Source organism: Daktulosphaira vitifoliae, unplaced genomic scaffold (assembly GCF_025091365.1).
Source record: "Daktulosphaira vitifoliae isolate Bord-2020 unplaced genomic scaffold, ASM2509136v1 Scaffold_2, whole genome shotgun sequence".
Taxonomy (NCBI): domain Eukaryota; kingdom Metazoa; phylum Arthropoda; class Insecta; order Hemiptera; family Phylloxeridae; genus Daktulosphaira; species Daktulosphaira vitifoliae.
The window spans coordinates 13,720,991-13,732,994 of record NW_026099573.1 but is presented as its reverse complement, the minus strand read 5'-3'; the positions used below and the strand labels follow the sequence as shown (position 1 = coordinate 13,732,994).

Genomic DNA, 12,004 nt, shown 5'->3' with positions numbered 1-12,004 from the left:
TGACGCAGTCTGAACATGGGGTAGGGAGCCAGGCAAACGGTGAAGGGTCTGCAATAGGGGATGCGAGAGTTGATCTCGCTGAACCACTGTGGACCAAAGTTGTAGGAAGAAAGGCAGGAACCAAGAAGAAGGAGGATGCGGCGACCAAGCCCAAACCGCCGCCTGTAACGAGAGTTCCGAAAACGGTGAAACTGCGGACCAGACTGCCTCGCACGGAAGCAGTTGTGATCGGCCCCCTAAGGGAAGGTCAAAAGTATGCCACGGTAATGGGCATAGCCATGGCTGCTGTTGACCTTCGGGCCCTGGGCATTGAAGTGTCCGGGACCCGGAGAACCCAGGCGGGGGCCGTCCTACTGGAGGTCCGGGGAACCGCGGAACAAGCGGACCTTTTGGCAGCCAAATTGAAGATGGCCCTACAGGAGATGGACGTGCGGGTTCACCGACCTTCGATGACCTGCACTGTCCTTCTCCTGGACGTGGAGGAGTGGCAGGAGGAGCGAGACGTGCACCGAGCACTTTGCACCGCCCTGAAGTCTCCTGACGGAGAACGGCCTCCGCACGTGGGACCAATCACGGTCCACACGAACACCGGCGGCAAAGGGCGGTATGCAAGGTGTGAGGTGCCCCTCAGAGTTGCCCATCGCCTGACATCGATTAACCGAGTACGGTTAGGTTGGACATCCTGTAGGCTGAGGATTCTTGATAAAGGTCCTCAGTGCTACAGGTGTCTGGAACGTGGGCACATCGCCCATGCTTGCAAAGGGCCAGACAGGTCGAAGGCCTGTTTCAGGTGCAGGAAGGAGGGGCAACAATCAAAAGACTGCCCCAGCCAAAAAGTAGGTCGGAATCAAAATCCGACCGTCAGTTGTGATGATTGCCCACCCCCACCTCCACGTGGTCAAACCCGGGCAACGGACCCTCTAGTGGGGTCCGGCTAACGGGGGGGGGGCTACGCCGTGCTGGGATTTCTCAGCGCGGTGATGTGAAGACGAAGGCGACGTAGGCCGCCCCGAAGCAATGCCTAACGGCAGTTCNGGACCGGGCTTCTGCGTTGCGGTGAGCCTGGACATCCGGAACGCTTTCAACTCCGTGCGATGGTCACACATCCTCGGAGCGTTGGAAGCGTTCCGGGTGCCTCCGTACCTCCGCCGAATGATCCGGTCGTATTTCAACGACCGGGTCATCGAGTATGCGAGTGCCGCAGGGCCCAGAACCAAAACCGTGACGGGAGGCGTCCCGCAAGGTTCGGTTCTCGGGCCCTTGCTGTGGAACATCGCGTACAACGCGGTGTTCCCCGTTCCGCTGCCACGGGGTACACGTGTAATCTGCTACGCGGGCGACACGCTCGTGGTGGCGGAAGGCACTTCGGCGGAGGAAGCTGGTTTCCGGGCAAACGGTGCGCTGTGCGCCGTCACTGACTGGATCCAGCAGGAGGGGACCGGCTTGTGCCTAGAGCTGGACAAAACCGAAGCGGTTTTTTTCACGCGAAAGTACAAGTACGTTCCTCCTAGGCTCACCGTACTGGGGACTGATGTTCCGCTGAAGCGGACCATGAGCTATCTGGGCCTGCTCATCGACGATAGGTTGATGTTCGGGCCGCACATTGAACGTGCGGCCCAGCGGCCTCAGAAGGTCATGGACCGCCTGGCGGGACTGATGCCGAATATCGGGGGACCGAAGGAACATCGACGCCGACTGCTAGTCAGCGTTGTTCACTCGGTCCTCCTTTACGGGTCCCCGGTCTGGGCGAGTATACTGGAGTACTCGCCCAAGAACGTAGAAGCGTTGAACCGGGTCCAGAGAAGGGCCGCTCTCCGGACGGTGTGCGCATACCGCACCGTATCCGGAGTGGCGGCCAGGATCCTGGCTTCTCTGCCGCCCGCGGACCTGTTGGCCGTCGAACGCGCCAACGGATACGAGCTCCGGAAGAGCACCGGTCAACTGCTTCGCGCGGAGGACCGGTTACAGCTACGGAGCGTAACCGTGTCCAGTTGGCGCCAACGATTGGCCGACGAGGAATCCGCGGGAGCGTGGACGAGGTCCCTCATCGGACCTAGCCGGCTCGACAGGTGGATTGGCCGGACTCACGGGGAAATGACGTACCGTCTTACCCAGGTGATGTCCGGTCACGGCTGCTTCAACGAATACCTTCACGGTATTCGGAAGGCAGCCGCGCCGACGTGCGATCACTGTCGGGATCGCCCAGGAGAAGTGGACAATGCTCTGCATACGCTCTTCCGGTGCGAAGCGTGGGCCAACGAGCGGGGGAACTTGGAATCCCGCTTGGGGTCCGCGTTCGGTGTGGGGTCCATGGTGGACCATATGCTGAGAAGCCGGGAGGGGTGGTCTCTGGTTCAGGCGTTCGCCGAATCGGTGATGAGCCAAAAGGAGGAGGCCGAACGTCTGAGGCAGAGACTGCCCAGGGTGGGAGTACCTGCGGCGTCGGCTAGACTGGCGCCGTAGGTGCTTGGTTTATGTGTTGTTTTTTTTTATGTTTATGTGTCCTGTATGTTTTGTGAGTTATTTTGCCCATCCCTCGCAAAGTCCTGCCCCCACGTCCACGTGGTGCAACCCGGGCAACGGATCCCGCCTTTTGGGATCCGGCTAACGGGGAGGCCACACCACGTTGTGAATCAGCTCTTGATTAATTTCGGACTGATTCACAACGTGGTGGTGTGAATTTTAGACGGCGTGGGCCGCCCTGAAGCAATACCTCACGGTAGTTCCAGGGCGGTCCACAGCATGCCGGCGGTTTAGAAATAAAAAAAAAAAAAAAACTGCTGGTGGCTTTGCTACCGTCTAGGATATCGTGGACGAATGGGAAGGCGTGTGCGATCGCTTCCGCGATGACGTGCCGCTGACCCATTCGGAGTTCACTCGATGGAGCCGATTGCTGCTCGACATGAAGGCTGGAGAAGTGTCGCTGGAACCGTTTACTTGTGGCCAATTCAGGACGGCCGAATTGCTCTGTAGTTCAGTGTCCACAATCCTGAAGCTTATGCAGAAGGACCTGGACGACGGGCGTTCCTTTGCCCCGGAAAGGGTCAAGGAATACGACCCGTTANCACAGCATGCCGGCGGTAGAGAAAATAAAAAAAAAAAGGGTTTCACCCATTATCCCGTTGCGCTGCGCTATTGTGTCGGCGTGATCGGGCTCTACGGGGCTACGAAACGTCGGCACGAGCGCAGCGTCCCTAGCTCGGGGAATCGGGCGCGTCCTCAGGTTGCGGATAGAGGAACGGCCTGCAGATATGCAGGTTAGCCGCGAAATAAGCAGTCCATTCATTTGGACTGACGAATAAGCGGTCGCGGACNTGGCCAATTCAGGACGGCCGAATTGCTCTGTAGTTCAGTGTCCACAATCCTGAAGCTTATGCAGAAGGACCTGGACGACGGGCGTTCCTTTGCCCCGGAAAGGGTCAAGGAATACGACCCGTTAGAAGGCGTAGAAGACATCGAGCAGAGAGCGGAGATCATTGATGGATGCATTACTGGTCGTTGAGGGGAAGCTGCGGTGGAACGTCCTAATGGCGTCGTCCGCCTGGTCGCCTCTGAGCTCTTATCCCGCTACAACGATAGCGGGATAATGAGGACCATGGGGCGCGGGCTTCAACAGGCCGCAGAGTACATGATGTACGCTGAGAAACAGGAAGTCTCGTCATCCCCTGATGCTGCGGCTGCGGCAGAAGAGGACGAGATGATGCGGACGGGCGACCGTGGTGGAAGCACTGAACTCTCCCCTGGGGAAGGCTCATCGACTCGTCAGCGAGCGGAATCGCCCGCGCTGAGTCCACTACCGGAAAGTTCTCCCCCATTGCGCCATCCTGGCAAGAGGAGGGCGCCTCTGGGGGAAGAAGAGGCGAGCGACGACGAGGCCACGTTTGATGTCGGCCTCAACCACGTTGTCGCTATCGCCAGAACCGCTGAGGTCGAGGGAAGTCTGATGAAAGAGGTCACGGACACACACCTGGAGTACCTCGTTCAGCAGATCTCCCTCTCGTGTCAGGCCCTTAGCGAGCTGAGGAGTGCTGTGCGGCCGTGCCGCAAGAGGTGGCATGACCCGGCGGACGTGGCGACTGCGACGTCGTCTATGCTCGAAGGCATAGCCGCGCAAGTGGCTGTGCTTCGAGGGGTTATAGACAAACGCCGGGGTATGGGGGTGCACAAGGAGGTGCAAATGGCGACAAAGCACCTGGAGGAGATCCTGGATGAGGAGAAACGCAGAAGGGCGTCTCCTTCGTCCAGGATCCACCAGGAAGTCTCAGCGGTGTCCAAAGCCGAGCCGCGGGCGCCGGAAGTAGCGCTCCCGAAAACGGCCAAGGAAGTCGGGACGCAAACGATCGTCGAGAACCCACCGGCCTTTATACCAAAAGGACCCCAGGTGTCTGAGAAGAAGAGAAAAAGGAAGAAGAAACGGCCCGCTGCCGTGGGTACTACCGCCGATTTGGTTGTTGCGCCCAACGAGACGCCAACCGACCGGTTGGCGGTGAACCGGGAAAACGACGTGGAGTCTGAGGAGTGGGATGTGGGAGCTGCTCCCGCTAAACAACCACTGTGGACCCAAGTCGTAGGACGCAAGACGGGTACCAGGAAGAAGAAGGAGGATACGACGGCTGAGTCCAAACCTCCGCAGACGACGTCGAGAATCCAGAAAGCGGCGAAACTGCGGGCAAAAGTGCCACGCACGGAAGCCGTGTATTTAAATGACCGGTATGAGTTATAATCGTTAATTTCGAAATATAAAGTGGCGGTAGAGAAGTGAGAAAGCCATACAGCAGATAACTTCAAATAAAAATTTAAAGAAGATAGGACAATGCGAACACGCCGCAATTTTTAATAATTAGTTTATTAGTATCAATTAATCAATCAATCAGTAGTTATTATGATATATCTACCGCATAATAATATAATATATATAATTAACTCACCTGCACCAAATCATATAACTTTTTGGAATATTTTGGAAGTCTGTGGTGGACGATACGTCTTTAAAGCCGTCCCACTAATTTCGATGAACGTGTTAGAAAAATATATTTAAATTTTTTGTTTAACGATTTTCTAAAATTGAGTGACAGATTAATTAACTTAATATCACTGATACTTAGAGTTTAAAATGCTTACTATAATTAACCTAACAAAATACTACAACGAGTAAGAGTGTTGCACCGCAAAACACACTTTATTTTACCATGAAGTATTTGATGGTAATATAGTAATTTATTATCTTAGCTCGTTCTTGAAATGCATTACACAGTATACCACAAACCAGGTTATTGTTATACTCATTTTCACAAACGGTTTTCGCCTAAATTTTTTGGTTGTATAGAATAGTTTTACTTATTCTATTTTCTTGGAAAAAAAAATTTTGCTATAATTAAGATTTTTTTAAATCTTTAGACTCCTGACATATATTCTACTAAAATTAAATATTAACAATTGATTAATAATAAAAAGTAAATAGTTAAAAGAAAAAAGTAAAGAGATTTTTTTTTTTTAAGATCATCATTTACTCTTCTGTGTAGCTTTATAAGCCAACTGACAAATTACAACATTAAGTTTCTTATTGGATTGAGTAGTATGGCTACAGCAGGAGTTATGAAACTTAAAATTAACTCAATTGGTTTAGGAACGTCTAATTTTATATTAGTTGGAATCATAATAGCAAAGCAAAGTTCAAGACTAATTGTTTCTAAAAAAAGTAAGTTAAAAATAATTAATTCTAATATTTAGTACGCAAGATGAATAGACTACTATAAATGTGTTGTTGATATTTAATTGACAACAGAAAATTTGTTACTTCATAGAAATTATTAATATTTTTTAATATTAATTTTAAAATTGTAAAAAAGAATAATTATTAAAAGTATATTGTCAAAAATAATATTTTCTAAAGAGTGCAACAGATTTAACTGAAAACTCTTATAAATTTTAATATAATTAAAATATTGCTGTAATTTTTTTTAACAATTATTGCTATTTGTGACTAAAATTTTTATAAAAATATTACAATATTTTTTTTTAAGTAAAATAAATATTTTTTGGAGAGATGTAGGCTTCCACAATTATTGTGCCCTCTTGGCCGTTGACCTCTCAACCCGCCCCTGACTATAATCTTATTTAGTATAATATAATAAGTCAAAATATTTTTGACTAGAGCTTAATCGGTGCAATCGAAATTTTATCAATAGCTCACCTTACTAATCTGGGCCTGTAAAAAAAAAATGCAGACAGATTCCCCAAAATAATGTCCTTATTACACCAGTATAATAATGATGAAAAATTGGAGTCATAATCCAAAATCAAATAAAAATTATTTTTAGATTCTTAAATGTAATAAATTCACTTTTTTGACAAATAATTGTTTTCTAATTAAGATAATAAAACTTGGTACGTATTTTCATTTACAATACGTGATTCGCCTGAAGATTTTCTTAATATAACTGCTTGGGGTTCATACAAGTATATAACAAAAATGAAAAATACCTTCAGAATAGGAGATGTCGGTAACTAGAACGTTAATTCATAGAATTATTTTTTATTAATATTATAGTATATAGTATATAGTATTTAGGAAGTAAGGAAACGGGTTTCTATTAATCTCATTGTTTGTAACAATTTATCTGTTTCCTTACTTACTGAACACTCTTTATATGTTATAACAAATTTTGCTTTAGTGGATATAATAAATGCAAAAGTAACGGTGAAGCCAAATGAAGGTCAATTTGATCGATTTATGCCCACAGTGACAAGGTAGGTCAAAAACTTATGAAAAGTTACAAAACATAGTCTTAATTTAAACAAGAATCGCATCTAAGGGGAACAGATTGCGATGCAGAGAAAAATTTTATCAAGCAAAATAAAAAGCTCATTAGAATCGGCAGGATTTAGTACACGGGCAGCATAGTTCCTAAATGTGGCCTTTATTTAGTTTATGTACATTATTCACTCGCCATAACATAATCGCTACTAAAATTTCATTTTTGGAGCTACTACTTTAATTTTTTCTCTTTCTTAAATTTTTTTGTATAAAAAATGAGCATATAAACCTTTTTAATGACATTTTTTTTAAGTTGCTTTTCTTTGACCCTGTATGAAAACTGTTCTCAAATAATTGCACATGACAAAAATGATTCAATCCAATATCATTATCTTATGAAATTACCAACCCAATCACTTAGTAACTATCTAGTTATTGCTGATATTCATTCAAATGGAAAAACTTTTTGTGGAAAATATTGCAGTCTTATGGTAGCAGTAAGACATGTAAGTTAACAATAATACAATTTTTTTTAAATTATAATTTGACTTTAATAAAAATCAAACAAATAATATCAGCTTTTTCTGTTATCATATTGTTTAAATTATTATAAATAAAATAAATCACATTTTAAGGTGCACAGTACCAAACATATAAAAACAAAAACTAGTGTTGATTGTATTTTAAGGGAGATCACAGTTATGGACAAAACACACTCATCTTTGATTTTATTAATTTGGAATAAAGAAGTAGTATATAAGTCTTATTCTTGGATTCCAAGACAAACAAGTAATTAAATAATTAATTGTTATAATTTTAAAATTATTTAAATTAAACAAATATTGAAGTAAATGTGAAAAATTCATGAAAAATAATGATATCCAATTAACAGTTTTACTTTTAGAGAATGTACGATTTGATTGGAGTGAGTTTAAAAAAAATATGATTGCTATAGTGACTAGTAAAACAGTTATTACAGAAAATCCAAGTATAAAAGAAGCAGAATCATTAAGAAACTTTTCAATATCATGTTCTATTGGTTCATCAGTAAGAATTAACATTTCAAGTATAATTCCTGATGGTGAATACAAATACTTAAAATTAGTAGATATTAATATTATAATTATTAAATGACAATTATTGATGATGATCAAGTCAAATTTTATAAAATAGTGACAACTATTGTCAATGTAATGTCATGCAAAAATATCAAGTTAAAAATGGATATGGAAGGAATGCAAGAATTCACTGCTATTGTATATGCAGTGATAACTAAATTTAATATTGATGAACTTAAGAATTCAGTAAAAAAAAAATGGTTAATTTTTTAATAATGAAATTTTAATATTCCTTTTATTGAACTAATGACACTAAAATTAATTATATAGTAAATTATGTAGCACAATAGTACTAAATGACTATGAAAATTGTCACAATTTTGAGTGTATTTCAAATATGACATTAAAATATGGAGTAGAAAATATTCAAAGTGTATTTAATGTTCTGATTTCTTTAACTGATTCAACTGGAACTTTAGAAAACTGTCAATTAACTGAAATTGTTGCAACTAACATTTTAGGATCAGTAAATTAACACTTTATTTATAAATAAAATATCAATGAAATTTGATGACATAGCTAATATAATTGTTGACACATTATCTAGGTAGAAGATTATAAAAAAATGGATTGTTTACAAAAAACAGATCTTAAATGGAAATATCTCTTAACAAACTGTGCTGTAAAATTAGTTATTCCTAAAAATCAACTTGATAAGAAATCAATAATTTCAGTTGTAAGTATCAGAAATGAAGGAAACATTTCTCAATATGTATCAGAAATACCTCTTTTTTAATCAAAAATTATTTTTAACATTTTATGAGTGACCATTTCAATGTTAGTCAATCAATTCAAATTTCAAAATTTTGTAAAATGTCTAACATCTAATTTTTTTTTAACTTTAAGCAATCTATTCATGTTAATTAATATTCTTATACATATATTTATAAATAATATATAAATTAAAAATAATTTTAAATAGTATTTATAACTACTACAGATCAGTTACAAATAAATTACTTCTAAGAATAAAAACTTAACATTTGAGTGTATGTATTTAAAGAAAATACAAAAAAAAGTTATTGAAAATGAATTCCCTCTTTATTGAAAGCAAGCAATAACCTAAAAATAAAAAATAAATATTTGTCTTAATTAATTCAGTACAACAGAGTGGAAGTATCACAAATTTTTTTGGAGAATAACTTGAGACTTTTTTGGAAAGCTCAATAAATAAACATTACAAAAGTAGTTAATATTCGAATAAAATTTAAATTGTGATAGTTTATCTCTGAAATATAAAATTCATACATTATAATTATAAAATATGAATTTACTTACTCAATGAATTCATCTATATCCATTTTTCTTGCTCTTTTTTCACAAAAATTATTCATATTCAAAATATTATCCAACTTCTGTTTAATGTCAAAGTTTTCTGGTATTTCCTATTTATTTGTTTTGTATTTTAAAATTTAAAAAATAGAACATTAATTCATTAACATAACATATTTTGAACAAATATATAATTATATAAAAAAAACAAAAGAAAATATTTCTCATTATTTAATTATAAATTTATACACAACTAACCTGATTTTTCAAAGAACAATACACTCTGTAATTTTTTTCTAAAGTTATAGCAACAGCATTTTGTTTAAAAATTGCACCAAGGGTCTTGTTTTTTCTTGAAAATGCTATTCTAGTTAATCCATCCCATTCTTGAAAATTAATAGGGGGTGGGGGATTCCGAGGTTCAATTCTTACTACATTAGATTCTACTTTAGGTGGGGGTCTAAAATTATTTTTTCCAACCTAAAAAAATTAATTAACTCATTTCAAAAAATATATATAATTGATTTATATTAGTGATAGTAAGAATTTAAAGTTTTTACAGCTATTATTTTTCAACTATAAATTGTGTTTCTATAAAAAAAATACCCATCAAAAATATATACAGAACTCAAAATTACCAAGTTATTTTATTTATTATAAATTTAATTAGCTTTTATAGTTTATATAACCCTCGATTCTTATTTATAATTATAATAAAAAAGACACATAAGTTAAGCATGTTGACCAGAAAATTTCAATAGAGAATTTAAAAGTATTTGGTCCTAATTTATTTTCCATAGAAAAAAATTCCAAGCTTAATTTATCTACATCCTAATACCTTAAAGGTAAAAAGGGTAGATTTAAATAAAAGTGCACGTAAGTGGGTCCGAAGAGTAATTTTGTGACTAGTTTTTTTTGTAATTTGACTCTTAATTTAAAGTAACAAACAGCTTTCTGTAGGTCTGTTTGTTAAGTGTTCAAAAGTTTTTGTCTTTATTTCATACTACTTTAAAAAAATAACTGCTGAAAGTAAACACAAAATCTAATTAGGTACCTGGCTATTAAGTAGTTTATTAATTGTTACATCTATAAATACACATCATTTATATTATTCAGATAAAGATTTACAGAAAGATAAAAATACAATATAATCTTCTTTTTTCTTTTCCTCGCCTTAATCCCAACTACTTGGGATTGGCCATCCCTATGCTAAACTTCCATTTGACACAATCTCCCAAAATACAATATAATAATAATAATTATTTCAACACCTAATAGTTCATACTTGGTAAAAAAATTTTTAGTCAGCAGGGCCAGAAAAAAATTAGAATAAATTTACGGTAGGTCTACTCTGACATTAATTATATCAGTTGATAACAAATTCCAAACATAATAAAGTTATAAACCCCCTTTTACTATACTTTTTAATAACTATCACTAGAAATTATTAAATGTTAAGAATTATAAATATACAAACAAAAATTATAAGCAATTTTATATCTATTAATCTCTACCTACTTTTCAAAATTTAAAGAGTACATACATCTTCATTTTACATTATGTATTTTAAAAAAATAACCAAAAATTTGTCATATTAAAATATAATATTATATTTGTTCAACATACTTTCATTATAAGATCAACTCTAGCTAATAACTGTGTGTTGATAGATAACCGACAATATAATTTATCACCAGGCTTAGCTACTAAACGGTATGCAAATTCTCTTTGAAACATAAGTACAGCACACCGGAAAAAAGGCCTATATTAAGTAGATTCAATAAAAATCAGAAAATATTATTGTTATAAATAAAAAAAATAATTACCTATGAAGTAAAAGTTTAAAAACTAAAGGTGATGATATTTGATATGGAATGTTTGCAACACAAACATTAAAAAATGGTAATTCAGATTTAAGTACATCTCCAACTCGAATTTGTAATTTATTTTGATATTGAGTATTTATAACACGTTTTTTCAACTCGGCCACAAGACTACACATACAAATTATTAATTAAGAAATTCATTAACAAATTAAATAATTTAAATAGAAGAATAATTTTAAATGAACAAATATATTCATTTATAAATTAAGTTTTTCTAATTATTTTTTTACCAATTCAGATTATATTCTTGAATGTGATAATATAAAAATTTGAACAGAAAAATATTTTTGATGTTACAAGAAAAAAATGTGTTTTATAAATAATTTATAAATTACTAATTAAAGTAATTACTACTTTAATTAGTAAAGTAATTTTATAATTATATTGAATTGATAAGAATTATCATTAAAAAAAAGTATTTGTTACGTTAACTCACCGTATATCTATTTCACAAGCAATAACAGTTTTGACTCTTTCTAAAAGTTTGACAGTAAGATTACCCGTTCCTGGACCTATTTCTAATACTGTATCTGTAGGTAATAAGCCAGATTTATCAACCATTCCTTGAACAATTAAAGGATTCTTCAATATGTGTTGGCCATAGTCCTTCTTGAACATAATGCCTATATAATTTTGTATATGTATAATAATTACAGTGGAAATTTTAAATTATTTAACAAACCCTAATTTACCTTGTTTGCCATAGGCACTAGGTCCTTTTTCTTTTTTTACTTTAGGCATTGTGTAACTTATTTAAAATTAAATATGTACTTATTTAAACAAGTTTAAATTGTTCTCTGTATTAACACTATGATCAAAATATGAACACACGTTTTTTTAATTTCATGGTGTTAACAATGTTATTGTGATAACACATCTCACTATCATCAATTAATGGTGAATATCCCAGATATATTTATTATAAGCTTACGGTATGCCACAAACTGATAATGTTCCTATATTATAGAAAA

General features: G+C 37.8%; 2 protein-coding genes across 4 annotated transcripts; one reads left to right on the top strand and one right to left on the bottom strand.

Annotated features, from left to right (window-relative positions):
* Positions 1-5,243: 5,243 nt before the first annotated feature.
* On the top strand, positions 5,244-8,810 carry LOC126899457 (meiosis-specific with OB domain-containing protein). 3 transcript variants are annotated; one of them, XM_050674410.1, is made up of 10 exons: positions 5,244-5,453; positions 5,523-5,698; positions 6,375-6,503; positions 6,675-6,750; positions 7,071-7,263; positions 7,393-7,546; positions 7,650-7,838; positions 7,913-8,075; positions 8,146-8,341; positions 8,423-8,810. In XM_050674410.1, the coding sequence occupies exons 2-10, from the start codon at positions 5,578-5,580 to the stop codon at positions 8,609-8,611; spliced, it is 1,410 nt and encodes a 469-aa protein (XP_050530367.1). In that variant the 5' UTR covers positions 5,244-5,453; positions 5,523-5,577; the 3' UTR covers positions 8,612-8,810. The 3 variants fall into 3 exon arrangements, with proteins under 3 accessions (XP_050530367.1, XP_050530368.1, XP_050530366.1); XM_050674411.1 differs by having other exon boundaries at positions 5,244-5,698; positions 7,931-8,075; XM_050674409.1 differs by having other exon boundaries at positions 5,244-5,698.
* Positions 8,811-8,879: 69 nt separating this feature from the next.
* On the bottom strand, positions 8,880-12,004 carry LOC126899458 (probable dimethyladenosine transferase). Its single transcript, XM_050674412.1, has 7 exons — positions 11,726-12,004; positions 11,470-11,656; positions 10,974-11,141; positions 10,774-10,909; positions 9,406-9,627; positions 9,154-9,260; positions 8,880-8,937 (listed from the first exon to the last, which is right to left on the bottom strand). The coding sequence occupies exons 1-7, from the start codon at positions 11,772-11,774 to the stop codon at positions 8,895-8,897; spliced, it is 912 nt and encodes a 303-aa protein (XP_050530369.1). The 5' UTR covers positions 11,775-12,004; the 3' UTR covers positions 8,880-8,894.

What these genes read in the sequence shown, in the direction of transcription:
- LOC126899457 (XM_050674410.1), top strand. Translation starts at nt 5,578, where the DNA reads ATGGCTACAGCAGGAGTTATGAAACTTAAAATTAACTCAATTGGTTTA. An exon ending in CTTCAGAATAGGAGATGTCG is followed by an intron (nt 6,504 to 6,674) that starts GTAACTAGAACG and finishes ATTTTGCTTTAG; the next exon opens with TGGATATAATAAATGCAAAA. An exon ending in TTTATGCCCACAGTGACAAG is followed by an intron (nt 6,751 to 7,070) that starts GTAGGTCAAAAA and finishes ATTTTTTTTAAG; the next exon opens with TTGCTTTTCTTTGACCCTGT.
- LOC126899458 (XM_050674412.1), bottom strand. Translation starts at nt 11,774, where the DNA reads ATGCCTAAAGTAAAAAAAGAAAAAGGACCTAGTGCCTATGGCAAACAA. An exon ending in GCTTGTGAAATAGATATACG is followed by an intron (nt 11,142 to 11,469) that starts GTGAGTTAACGT and finishes TTGTATGTGTAG; the next exon opens with TCTTGTGGCCGAGTTGAAAA. An exon ending in GAGTTGATCTTATAATGAAA is followed by an intron (nt 9,628 to 10,773) that starts GTATGTTGAACA and finishes TAATTTTTTTAG; the next exon opens with GTTGGAAAAAATAATTTTAG.